The sequence below is a fragment of the Blennius ocellaris genome, assembly GCF_963422515.1.
Source record: "Blennius ocellaris genome assembly, chromosome: 19".
Taxonomy (NCBI): Eukaryota; Metazoa; Chordata; class Actinopteri; order Blenniiformes; family Blenniidae; genus Blennius; species Blennius ocellaris.
In genome coordinates this window covers 25,283,630-25,297,330 of record NC_137668.1, presented here as the reverse complement: position 1 = coordinate 25,297,330, position 13,701 = coordinate 25,283,630, and the positions used below count along the sequence as shown (strand labels likewise).

The 13,701-nt window shown below is 51.7% G+C and overlaps 1 protein-coding gene across 1 annotated transcript in view; it reads right to left on the bottom strand.

Moving 5' to 3' along the window:
• Positions 1–13,490, bottom strand: part of LOC308143918 (rho GTPase-activating protein 12-like) — a 26,331-nt gene extending 12,841 nt beyond the window's left edge. The window contains 2 exon segments of the mRNA XM_080514861.1: positions 8,310–9,056; positions 13,270–13,490. Coding sequence (XP_080370987.1) covers positions 8,310–8,978 — 669 coding nt within the window. The 5' untranslated portion in view covers positions 8,979–9,056; positions 13,270–13,490.
• Positions 13,491–13,701: the final 211 nt, after the last annotated feature.

Sequence of the window (13,701 nt, the reverse complement as noted above, 5' to 3'; positions counted from 1 at the left end):
CACAACCCCTTAATCCAGATATGTAAGAAGATTGCATTCTAGTAAGTGTTTAGCCTGGGGGGGAGGGGGGGGGGTGATGGGGGGGGGGTTCACCCCCCCAGCGAAGCCTCTCACACGGCTCAGGTGATTATGGCACTCGGAAGCTTTAATCCCCAGAACAGCCTCAGACTGTCAGCAGGTCCAGACCATGTTTACAGAACAGCTTCGTTTATGATCTGATCTGGTTTGTATACAAGAGAAAAGCTCAATTAAAAATAAAACCTGTTTCCGAGGCGGGGTTTTGTCGCCGCGCCGCGTCGGGGGAATGAAACAGAAGAAACAGACGAGTGTCAGTGTCGCCCGACGTGTCGCCGCTGGGAAAACAAACGTTTTGGGGCTGAAAGTCACTGAAAACCGTCTCTGCAAAGAAACATACATGTTGGTTTTTCTAGTCTTTGTACAGAAGTATTTTTGTACATGTGCATTAAACTGTGTTGTGGGGGAAAAAAAAATTTGACTTTACAAACGGCGCCAACTCCAGCCTGGAATGCTAACTACACTGTTTTCATGCGTTTCTGCCGTTGCCGTGGAAACGAGACGTACATCTTTTTTTAAATGGCGTAAACATTAAACTTTTCTAAAATGAAAAAACATTTTTTTTAATGCGTTTTCAGATGTAAACGGAGACTCGGAGCTCGTTCCTCCGTGAGGCCACTAGGGGGCGGTGTTGCCATGTAAAAACTGCCATTTTTTGGTGAAACACAAGATGAGAGTTGAGTTCGGCTACGTTAGCGCAGCTGGCTAACAAACAGCAGACGGCTAAATCAGAAAGAATTCAGCCAAAAAAATACAACCAACAATAAATAAATAATTATTATAATCTGACAAAATATTGACTCGCAAACACTTGTATGAATAAAAATGTTTAATAAATGTAACTAGCTGTGCTTAGTGGAGTTACACTTAAAGCTGAATCGTACAGCCTGTAGCGACGCGTCGACGAATCCATTCTAAAAACAGAACAGAAGCAAGTAACGCTAACGCTAACGCCAATGTTTAATAAATTAATTCTATTTCAGTTGAGCAACGCAAGTTTGAGCTCCGCGCACTTCAGTGGCGCTAGCTAACTGTGTTTGTGTTTGGTTCCTAGTGGCTAAACAGCCGTGTTTAGCTAACGTTAGCTAGAAATAGCATACAACGCTGACATGAATGGTAACGGTGGCTAGCTTATAGCCAGCATAACGCGGCTATCTCACCACGAGCACCACCAAAGTGTAGCGCTGCTAGCTACGGCTGAAAGACTTTGACATTTGTCCAGATCTGCAGTTTAATATGTGATGTTTGACTTGTTGGGCCTCCAGAGGTCAGAGGTCAGATCAGGTTGATGTGGCTCCTCAACTGAAATGAGTTTGAGGCCCCTGGTTTAAATAGTCGTTTTAAAAACAATCTTTTCCCCAGAACCAGAATTAATTCTCGTCACTGAAGTCACTTCTGGTCCAACAAGGTTTGTTTTGCTGAAATGACTTTCCAGCAAATCTGTGTTTTTTTGTTCTCAGAACTTTCCACAAGCAGCTGAACAGAGACGCTGCAGAGGCAAAACAAAGGACACACACACACACACACACACACACACACACACACACACACACACACACACACACACACACACACACACACCCCCCCCCCCCCGCTCTGGATGCTTCCTGGCTCTGGATGAACAGTCATCCCTGGTTCAGCACATCGTCCCGCCGTACGGACGCTCATTTAATTATTATTTAATTTTCTCTTTTATTTTATTACGACTGTACGGTCAGATCGGTATAACATTTAATATATGTTAAAAAAATAGTATGAGGATTCTTTATACGTACAATGTATAATGATGGACCTTGCAAAACCGTACGAGCCAATATTGTGCAACACGACATAATTAACTATGAACATTTTTTGTAATTACCTGAGTTTACTTTGATGTTACTTTGATCTTTGGTATTTTGACGGTCGACTGGCAGACGAGACAAACGCACTTCGAAAATGACATTGTAAAAAAAAAGTCCACCTGCCATTCCTCGTGAAAGTGACTCGTCTTCGTCTTCTCACTTGGTCCAGCCCCCCACTCGTTTTTGGGGGGCTTCAAATTAGCGGTAACTCGCTTGACTAGCTTGTTAGCTTCGCCACACTTAGCGTCGTCGTTTGCGCGGTGACCTGAAGGTCAGAAACATTCAGCCGTCATCTGACGCTGCGTTCGATCGTACTCGTAATTCGGAAATGTAAATCAGTTTCATTACACCAGCGTCTATTTTTTTTTTCTAATGTCGTACGATCTACTATTACGACCTTTGCGATCGACTGGTAGATCGCGATCGACGTATTGAGCACCCCAGGAGTAGAGAATATTACAGTACATGACGGCTGCGACGTGAAGCAGACCGACGACGGCAACAGATCAAGGAACCAAAAACTAAAGTAAAGTAAAGTAAAGTAAAGTAAAGTAAAGTAAAGTAAAGTGACCCACAAATACATTAAAGGGAAGCAAAAAACACTGACGGGACCAAGAAATACACCCAGAGGCCCGATAAAACCACGTCCGATGGAACAATACAACCGAAGCCTGTGAGTCCGACACTTTTATCACACGGATTCAATCACAACAACAAACTAAGTCTTTCAATCAAGTTAAAAACAATCAAGAAAACATGAGGTTTAAATTTGAGCGTTACGTAACGCAGCACAGCCCCCTCAGATCCGCAGGTTTCACAGTAACTATGATTGGATTATTTCATTTGTGAGCTAAAAAATGACGGCGGGTCCACTGATCCCAGTTAAGCCCCGGATAAAAACCCCGGGATAATATTTAGACTTGCCCGCCTCTCGGATGTGTGTACTCGCGCAGTAAACACGTTTACTGTGAGGAGCTCCTCCGGGGGTTGAGTTTGTTTATTACTGCGCAGCAGGAAGACTTTAATGAGCGACTCAGAGGTTGTTGGGAGTATAAATTAAACTTAATGAGTACTTGTACTCAGTACCAGCAAGTGGCTAAAGGGTAGTACTCGGTGTTACTGGACTGTACGACATGAGAACTATGTAAGGGCCCCATTCCATTATGAAAACTACTTTTAAAACTAGAGCTACACTTGGTAGATAAACAAGAGCTAGATAAAGTCTTTCTCATCAAAGAACACTTCAGGAACACTTGTTAACCTTCATCAGTTCAGGATTTCATCACAAAAATTAATTTGTCGTCGTCACGGACGACAAACGAACCTTCTTCCTGTGTTGCTCTCGATCGTAAGAGAACGTTCTTAATGTTCTTAGAGCCTCGTTTACTGGATTTCAAGTGAAAACTCTTGACGGCTCAGAGCCACTGAAGACGCAACTTTTTGAAAACGGCTCCTTTTCCCCAAAAAAAAAAAAAAAAGAACGAGACGAGTTCAGCTTCGATCCGAAAGGATTCCCCCAAAAAACATTAAATAAATAAATAAAAATAGAGGAAGAATTTTTTTTTTTAAGTTTTGGAAATATCCCCCTTTGCTGAAGAGCAAACCAGGAGAAAGCATAAAGTATTCTCCAAAGTATTTTTTTTTTGGGGGGGGGGGGGGGCACCGAGACGGAGTGCAACAGCAGGATGGAGGAGAAGTGAACGACTGATAGAAGAGAGGGAAGAAAAGAAGAAAGAACGTCGGCGACTGTCGTTTCATCAAACTCGATATTAGACGATTAGATTACTGGACCGTTCTCTTTAGACCTTCACTGTGTGTGTGTGTGTGTGTGTGTGTGTGTGTGTGTGTGTGTGTGTGTGTGTGTGTGTGTGTGTGTGTGTGTGTGTGTGTGGCACCGGAGCAGGAATGTCAAGCATGCGGTGGAAAACAAGCCGTGCCTCCTGTCCAGGCCGGTCTGGAGGAAGACGGGGCTCAAAGCTCCGGGTCCCGACACGCGACCCCGCGACCTTTACGCAGTAATCAGGGACGCGCCGACACGCTACCGCTACGTTGAAGGACGAGGACGAACTGATGCTACACGCGGTACCGAGGACGCTCATTTCTGCAGAATGCTCATCAAACGCGCCCCGGAATTCTTTAGCGTGTAGCGTGTAGCATGTAGCGTGTAGCATGCAGCATGTAGCGTGTAGCATGCAGCATGTAGCGTGTAGCGTGGCCAGTGTTGGAGCAGTTAAGCTCCTGGGCTCCTCTTCACATCCCGCCAGAACATCGTCTCCCGTCCTCCTTCAGTCGTTGTCATTCGGCATTAGAGAACCATGTGATCGGCAGGTTCTGGAGCTTCACGGGACCGAGTGTTGTAGAAAAATGCGTCCCCATTGTCCAGGGTACTGTCCATTACGGGAACAATGCCGTCATTCTGCCCGACGTGGGAGACGAGTCCCGTCACGGGACAATAACGAGCCTTCAGAGCAGCGAGACGACGTCAAACCCTTCAGGAGGGACGAGCGGCGTCACGAAGGAAAACCTCAACAAAGGAACAGGAATCCGTTTATGTGGCTCGGAGATCAGATGCTACGCTGTGCAGCAATGAACTTCACAGATTCTTTATTTTTATTATACTTCAATTTCTGAACTATATTGGAAATGAAGCGCTGACAGACGAGCGTCGACTGAATCTCAAGTCGCGTCTTTGTCAGTTTTTCCTCAGTAAATGTCATTTAAAGGTAAAACGTTCTCACAATTACACGTGTGGATTATCGTTCCGCAAATCTGGATTCATTACCGGAGTTGTGGAACGGAATGAAGCTGGTTTTTTGATAACAGTTTTCGTTCCAGGAGGTCAGAGGTCAGAGGTCACTTGCTCACGTCACAAAGCCAACGTTTTGGATTCCAGCCTCAATCAGCTGTTTCTGTGTTTCAAACCTCCGGAGGAGGAGTGAAGTCGTGTCGCCGTGGCGACGGGCGGCCTCCTGGGAGATTGTCTCCCGAGCGGCGACACGCGAGACGCCTTATTTTAGGGTAGCGACTCATCCGTGCCGTGATCTCGGGGAATTACAATCACATCTCAAGGTCTTTGCTATCAGACGGGAGGCGGAACCAGAGAACACGGAGGCCAACGCCTCCCCAAACGCCACACCTTCCCTCCACCCTTCCTCCACCCGTCATCTCAGAGAGAAAGCAACAGTCGTTCCTCTCTGGACCCGACCTCCGTCTGCTTTCAGAGCCGCCAGTCAGAGAACGTTCCCTCGTGGCGACCGGGCGCCGTCGGGTTTTTCCTCCAGAGTCTCTAAACGGGCGAATCGACAAAGTCTTAAAAACAAAACCGGGAGAAACTCGCCATGTTTGCATGGATTCAATCGTACGGCCGGTCTCGTTGTTTAAAGAAGAGAATAAACGTGAAGCCAGCCTCCCCCAGGAGGAGGTCCAGGTCCAGGTCCAGGTCCAGGTCCAGGTCCAGGTCCAGGCCCGGCTCCGGATACAGGTTTCAGGAAAGTTTCACGTTTACATGGCAACGTTCTGAAAACAATGTAGTTAGCATGTTGAGCCACGTTCATTTCTGTAATGAAACCACACATGCTGCATTAGCATACGTGCCAATTAGCATCCGTGCTGGCATTGGTGGGGGGGGGGGGGGGGGGGGTAATGGGGGGGGGGGGGGTCAGCTGTGTCTGCAGCCTCTCAGATAAGCAAATTAGCCGTGGAGAGCGCGGCGAGCGACGGAGGCGTTAATCAGCGGCCGCACATCGAAATCAAATCAATTAGGCGGCGGCGGCCAGCTGGCACTTCAAAGGACAAATCCCTCAGACGACTCCTCCGCCCATCCATCCGCCCCTCGGAGTGGGCGGAGCAGCCGACCGCGACTCGATGACAAGACGGCGCCGTGCCGCTCCTCATGTCTGCCTGAGCCACGGCGTCCCGGCGACGTCGATCCCCCGGTCGCTCGCCGGCGGCTCCTCGAGGTCCGACCGCGCCGCAGATCCCATTACATGCTACACAACATGTAAAGTCTGGGGGTTTACCAGTAATCCTCACATTCCACGGCGGGATTAAAAGGCGCGTGTCTCATTCAGAGTTGGGTAACACAATCCTGTGCAGGACGTCGCCTCGTCTCCGCCGGCGATGAAGCCGATGGTTATTGCACCGACTATCGTTTTAACTCTTGCACACCTTCTGCTGATGTCACGTAATACTCGCCGGCTGATCGTTTTCCAGGTACCAGTACCAATGGTCCGTGCGGCGTTGGACCGATACTGGTCTGGTCACTTGGACACTATCGGTTTGTCCCCGACTCAAAAGACTTTCTGTTTCAACATCAAACTTCTTTGGCGACATGAACCCGAGTCCACCTTCATATACGACGACTAGACCAGGGGTCAACAAGCTTTAGTGCTCCAAGAGCCATTTGGTCCCGTTTCACACTGAACTCAACACCCAAAGAGTGACTTTTATTTTGACAGTCCCACAGGAAGACCATGCCAGGAGGACACGACACACAAAACCTTCTTCACTGCTGGTTGACGACTTACAACTAATAAACTAAACTACATGAACTAAGCAACAAACACTACAAACCAAACATAACCCCCAATAATTACATTTAAAACACGTCAAACAGAAACTCCCATAATGCATTGCAGCTCTCAGCTCCTTTATTGCTACACATTATTAAAATGGAAGATAAATGTGGGAGATCTGGATTGTTAGAACCATGAGTGTGATGGTGTGTCTTTAATGTCCTGTAGTTGTTGTGTGATTCACTAGAATGTTCCGTCGCTCTCAACAAGTCTGTAGTGAACCTCCTGGAACTGTGGGCTTTTACTGTGAAAGGTACAGGAAGCTCCCAGCTTCAGACGCCAGTTGAGCCGCCGTCATGACCTGCAGCCGCAATTCTACCTTCTTCATCCATTATTGTTGTAATGACGTCACGTCGCTGCGTCGTTCACGACCCTACATTGTACCACTCTTTGTAGAGGGACTGCGCTCTGGGTGGCGCCTTGCCTCCTTACGTCCCTCCAGGATGACCTGCAGTGGGACGGAGGCTCAAGGAGAATTCGGTTTGACAGGTGTGGAATTAATTCCAGGAGTCGGTGGTTTGAGGAGGAACATGGCAGGTCCTGGATGTGCAGAACGTCGGTGCCTACGCCAGGCACGCTTCACTCACGACCCCCCCCCCCCCCCCCCGGCAGCCGACTGGGGGGCTGCAGACTGATCCTCGGCAGAGATGACCTACTTTTCTATTCAAGCCAGTCTCTCTTTGTTTGGAGGAGGAGGAGGAGGAGGAGGAGGAGGAGGAGGATGCCGTCGCCATGGAACAAAGAAGCCAGGCGAGCACCGGGAACCTTAAAACCAGCTCAGCCTACCGGGATAACCCCCCCCCCCCACCCCGCCGAAAACGTCCGGTCAGGGTCAGCGGTGGCTCAGACCCCCCGTTTACACAACGACCAATTCAAAACGTGAAACTTTCACTACATTCTGAGGTTTGTCGACACGAAAACAGCCACTGAAAATGCAACTTTTTGACTTTGTGTGAACAGGTGAAAACTTTTTTTCGCCAAAAACTATTAACTGGAATTGTGTTAAATCTTCAGGGATGATTTGTCATCATCCAAGGACCAAGTCATTCGATTTTACAACATTAACAAATTACCGTTTCCAAATAAATCCCTAAAAAGTCCCATACAAAGCGGATGAGAGGCTCCCGGTGGAAGAGATCAAAGGGGATCATCGTCTGTTGCCACGGAGACGCTCCCTGCTCAGTGTTTCACAGTGAGGAAGCTACCTGACAAGCTAGTTAGCATCGATATGAGCCAACTGCTAAGTGATGCTAACTCGGCTCCACCACAAAAAGTGGCGTCGGCAAACGTCTGCGCTCTACCGAGTGTAGCTCTACGTACAAAATAACCACCACCGGCACCAACTAGTGGCCCAGCATGCTAAGTACTCAGTACATTAACTAGACGCTCTGCCCATACGGTGTTTTCATTTTCTCTGACACACAATCATGAACAAGTGGTTAAATAAAAGCATCGTCATGGAAACCGTTCCAACACGTAGGATTCTCATTTTTAGGTAAATGATGGAATTCCACCTCCGACCTTATGGAGGTGAGGTCACGTGAGGTGAGGTCACGTGAGGAGACGTCGTTCATTTTGCTCTTGGTTGTTGTATTACGCTTCAAAATAAAATGACGCAGACAAAACAAGTTTGGCATCATAAACGACGACAATCCAAACGATCTCGTTGATCTTTTTAGTTGTTGAACCCAGAGAGGAAGCAGCTTTGTTTCTACTTCCAGAATTAAACATTTCCCGTCGCTCGGGTCAACAAAGCGGCGGCGGCGGCGGCGGCGAACACGCTCCGCCAAGCGGACAGGAAGTGAAGCGGACTGACCTGCATGTGCTCCGTGGAGCTGCTGCTCAGCTCGTCTCCGGACTCCGAGTCGTTGCGTAGCTTGTCGGGCGCGTCGGCGGGCGCCTCGCCCTGCGGCGACGCCTTGCCCCCGTCGGGACCGTCGCCGCCCGCTTTGAGCGGCGGCGAGTCGGCGCGTGTGCGCGGCAGCGTGGAGTTGTTGGCGTGGTGCTGGTTGTTGTTGTTGTGCAGCAGCACCAGCTCCGCCACCAGCCTGCAGTGGCGGGGGCTCCCCAGGTTGTGGTTGGCGTCCTTGGACGGCGCCGGGGGCGTGACGCGGTCGGAGGACGGCGACGGCGTGGAGGAGGGCGACGGGCGCCCGAAGCTGGTCATCTCGGGCTGCGGCCGGTTCAGGTTCTCGTCGGACGCCCGGCAGATGTCCAGCACGGTGGGCTTGGCCCTCAGGGCCGGCTTCTGGGGGGGCAGCAGCGCCCGGCGCACCTCCCTCACGTACTGCGCCGGGACGTAGAAGGCCTTGGCGCCCTCGTCCTTCCTCACCTGCCACCAGTCCTCGTTGGTCTTCTTCACCAGCAGGTAGGACTCGCCCTGCCGGATCCTCACCGTCTTGTCCTTGGCCTTGTACTCGTAGTCGTACTCCACCTCGACGTAGACCTGGCCCGGGGTGACGGGCGGCCCCTCCCGGTCGGCCATGGTCGCCCCCAGCAAGCGTTGGACCTCGGCAGCTCAGCGAGCCGGACCGGCGGGACTCCTCATGTCTGACGGGGGGCGCTGCAACACACAACGGACAAGGTTTCCTGAAGACGGACGTCACCGACTGGTGGATCATGTGCCTCCTGAACCCTGGACCCTGAACCCTGGACCCTGAACCCTGAACCCTGAACCCTGACCCTGAACCCTGAACCCTGAACCTGGAACCCCCACCCTGAACCCGGAACCCGGAACCCCCACCCTGAACCCGGAACCCGGAACCCGGAACCCCCACCCTGAACCCTGAACCGCCACCCTGAACCGGGAACCCCCACCCTGAACCCTGGAACCCCCACCCTGAACCCTGAACCGCCACCCTGAACCCTGAACCGCCACCCTGAACCGGGAACCCCCACCCTGAACCCTGGAACCCCCACCCTGAACCCTGAACCCTGAACCCTGAACCGCCACCCTGAACCGGGAACCCTGAACCCTGAACCGCAGCCTGAACCCGGAACCCCCACCCTGATCAGCCAGTATATACCAGGTACCAGTACCGGATATCAGTCCGACAGACCCCCCCCCCTAAATCCCAGCTAAAGAACCGTCTGAGGACTCCTCCCGATGAGAACCTCCTCCCGTTGCCGTACCTCGTCTCATTACCACACCCTGAGTCGCGGCGGGCCCCCCCCCCCCCCCACCGGCCGTCACAAACCCCCACCAGACAGACGACACCCGCTGCTCCGGGAAGCGATCCACCACCAAGACACCCGGCGGGGTCACCTGACCGCCAACACTTCCTGCTGCAGGGGGCGGCCATGGCCTCTAATGCTCTGCAGTTTCAGTGTCAACACACATTGACGCTTTCAGTAGAGGGGGGTGGGGAGGGGGGGGTCAGTCACGTAACAGCTGGGTCCACGCCATGCCTGCTGGGTTTGTTTTAGGATGATCCACGTGTTACAGACTATCCCTCCGTCGCTCAACTTAAATAAATCCTTGAGGAATGGAGGGGGAGGGGGGGGGGGGGTGTCGTGGTGGTTCCCCCCCCCCCCATATCAGATTCTCCTCCTTGTTTCCTGAAATAGCAGCCGCCACCGACATGACATCCTGAAAGTGGAGGCGGTAAAAGCAGGTGCTTTTAGTGAGGCGTGAGAACATGCTGCTAAATGAGAGAGAGAGAGAGAGAGAGAGAGAGAGAGAGAGAGAGAGGGAGAGAGAGAGAGAGAGAGAGAGAGAGAGAGAGAGAGAGAGAGGGAGAGAGAGAGACAGAGCGAGAGAGAGAAAGAGACAGAGAGAGAGGCAGAGGCAGAGAGAGAGAGAGAGAGAGAGAGAGAGAGCAAGAGAAAGAGAGAGAGAGAGAGAGAGAGAGCAAGAGAAAGAGAGAGAGAGAGAGAGACAGAGAAAGACAAAGAGAGAGACAGAGTGAGAGAGAGAGAGAGAGAGAGAGAGAGAGACAGAGTGAGAGAGAGAAACAGAGCGAGAGAGAGAAAGAGACAGAGAGAGAGGCAGAGAGAGAGAGAGAGAGAGAGAGCAAGAGAAAGAGACAGAGAGAGAGAGAGACAGAGAAAGACAAAGAGAGAGACAGAGTGAGAGAGAGAGAGAGGCAGAGAGAGAGAGACAGACAGAGACAAAGAGAAAGAGAAAGAGAAAGAGAAAGAGAAAGAGAAAGAGACAGAGACAGAGAGAGAGAGAGAGGGAGAGAGAGAGACAGAGCGAGAGAGAGAAAGAGACAGAGAGAGAGGCAGAGGCAGAGAGAGAGAGAGAGAGAGCAAGAGAAAGAGAGAGAGAGACAGAGAAAGACAAAGAGAGAGACAGAGTGAGAGAGAGAGAGAGAGAGAGAGAGACAGAGTGAGAGAGAGAAACAGAGCGAGAGAGAGACAGAGAAAGACAAAGAGAGAGACAGAGGGAGAGAGAGAGAAAGAGACAGAGAGAGAGGCAGAGAGAGAGAGACAGACAGAGACAAAGAGAAAGAGAAAGAGACAGACAGAGACAGAGACAGAGACAGAGACAGAGAGAGACAGAGAGAGAGAGAGGGAGAGAGAGAGAGAGAGAGAGAGAGAGAGAGAGGCCCGTCCTTACGTAAAGCGCCATACAGACTGACGGCTTCAAACCCAGAATAGATTTACGGCTGGGACTCGTCTGGCCGGAGCGAGACCCGGAGAGACGCTAATATAGGTTCTATTTGATCTGGTTCTACACTCCCGCATCTTACCAGCACCGTGTGTGTGTGTGTGTGTGTGTGTGTGTGTGTGTATGTGTGTGTGTGTGTGTGTGTGTATGTGTGTATACAGCATATTCAGAAGTTTGTTAAATACAAACAGAAACTTCACGGGAAAAAGAGAATCTGTGGCCCAATGACAACGTTCTGCTAACGATCGCCACGGAAACAAGAGGAGAATTTAGCCCGGGGAAGCACCGACGCTACGTTCAGTTACTACCGACACCGAGTACCGATACAAGTACTTACGAAATGCCATGAAGCCTTGTCTATACGCCACAAATTAATGATATGCATTACTGAAAACCTCCTACTACAGTAGCTCTAGTATAGTAGTCTACGGTAGTGTCTCTCCGCTCTGCGCTATGCTAATGTAGACCGAGCCACTGGTGATGAGGGGATCAGTCACTTTGATCAGGATTAGCATGTAGCATGTAGCATGGCTGGTGTGTGAGCCTGAAACTCTTCAGAACCCAACGACACCGTGAGCAGGACTCCGACCATCGCGACCTCGTCAGACGTTCGCTGTTTGGAAATCTGAAGCGGCTTCGTCCTCGGTACTCGGTCAAGGGTGTGTGTGTGTGTGTGTGTGTGTGTGTGTGTGGGTGTGTGTGTGTGTGCCTGTTAGCTTCAGTGAGATAAGCGTGACTTATATCGGGACCGTTGAAGTAGAACAGATCCGACGTCGGTCCAAGAAGAGGAAACGTTCCGTTTTTCAGACTAAGTTCTAATGAAAAGTGCCAAGTCATCAGATCTCAGCGGTTTCCCAACCCGCCGTCCCCGCTGGGGGTGAACGGTCCAAGTTCTACTCCCATAAGTCTACCTGGCATCCCTCTGTCCTCGGTGTGGGGTTAATAAAGTTCATCCTTTCAGGGGGGGGGGGGGGGGGGGGGACTGTCAAAGTTCAACTTGTACATCACAAAGGAAAGCCGTAATAAATCACGGTGGCTCCTCCCCCTTTTGTCTGCTGGTGAAAGTGGGCGGGGCCACGACGGACCGACGGCTCTGAGACCATCGGAGATGAAGAACGAACACCTTGTTTTTCCTGTTTCACTTCAGAAAACTCACATTTACACGGCAACGTTCTGAAAATTGTCTGTTTCCACGGCAACGGCAAAAGAGCTGGTATTATACATACAAAACGAGTCTGCAGCCTGATAAACGCTTCCTGTTGCACGTCTCACAGGTGAGAGTCTCACAGGCGAGAGTCTCACAGGTGAGAGTCAGAACGGAAAACGCTGGGAAACCTGTTGCTCTGCAGTTACAAGTTACAAAATGATGTTGAGCAACGACCGTCTGGTCTGGATCCTGCAGCTCAACTGCTGATCACAACATCTGCACCTGATCCAGAACCTCAACCAGAACCAGAACCAGAACCAGATCCAGAACCAGTCAAGTCTCTCTATCTGAGACTCGGACGGAAACAATTCAGTTTCTTCCCACAGCGTCAAGAACCAGCAGTGGTTTGAGGTCAGTCCTCCAGAGAAACAGGATTCTACAAGGAGCAGGTGGGGGGGGGGGGGGGCGGATCCTGCATCAGGGAGGTCACATCTGTCTGCATCTGCAGGAAAGCCCCCCCCCCCCCCCAGGATGGACGAACCCCACCCAGGATGGATGGACCAGCCCCCCTCCACCCCCAAGCTGGACTGCCTTTGTCCCCGAGCTCCAGAGCAGCGTCCACACCAACAAGTGTGGATGGAGGGGGGGGCAGGAGAGAGGGGGGGGCATGGGGGGGGGGATTCGGGGTTCAGATAGTGGTGGTGGGTGGGGGGGTTCCCTTCCTAAAGCCCCGCACAGCCCGCAGGGACCAGCACAAAGGGGGCACTTTAATCCATCCATAACAAAGAGACACCAGCGAGGAGTCCCAGGGGCGCGGGCCGAGCGGGGCGAGGGGGGCAGCGGGCAGAGCCGCCCCCAGTTACCCCCTCAGCCGGGGCAGATCCACAAGGTGCTGCCTCACGTGGGGCGATTAGTTGCCTCTCCGGGGTGATATTCCACACCTCAGGTGCCCCCCCCACCCCCCTGCTGCAGCGTGCTCACCGAGCCCCCACGGAGTGAGCCGCACACCGGCCTTACCTCCGAGACACGCTCCGCTGCGGGGCTCCGGGGCTCCGGGGCTCCGGGGCTCCGGGGCTGCACCGCTCCGCTCCGGGGCTGCGGGGCTCTGGCGGGGCTCCGCTCCGGGCTGCGGCCGGCTCCGGGGCTCCTCCACACGGGCAGGCAGAGCCGCTTCTCCCGGGTCTGTCCGCTCAGTGTCCGCCGCAGAGCTCCAGTCAGCGGGGCTGAGCTCCGGCTGCACCCCGCCTTCCCTCTGCCTCTGACCGCAGCGCGCCGCACCGCAAAGTGTGCGGTCACACGACACTTCCGCTCAGCGCTTTCACAATAAAATATTGAAAAGACGTTGGTTTCCCTTATTCTTATTCTTAATGCAAATTATTTTTTTGATAAGGGAAACCAACGTCTTTTCAATATTTTCTAAGAATATTACATAAGAATAAGAATAAGAAT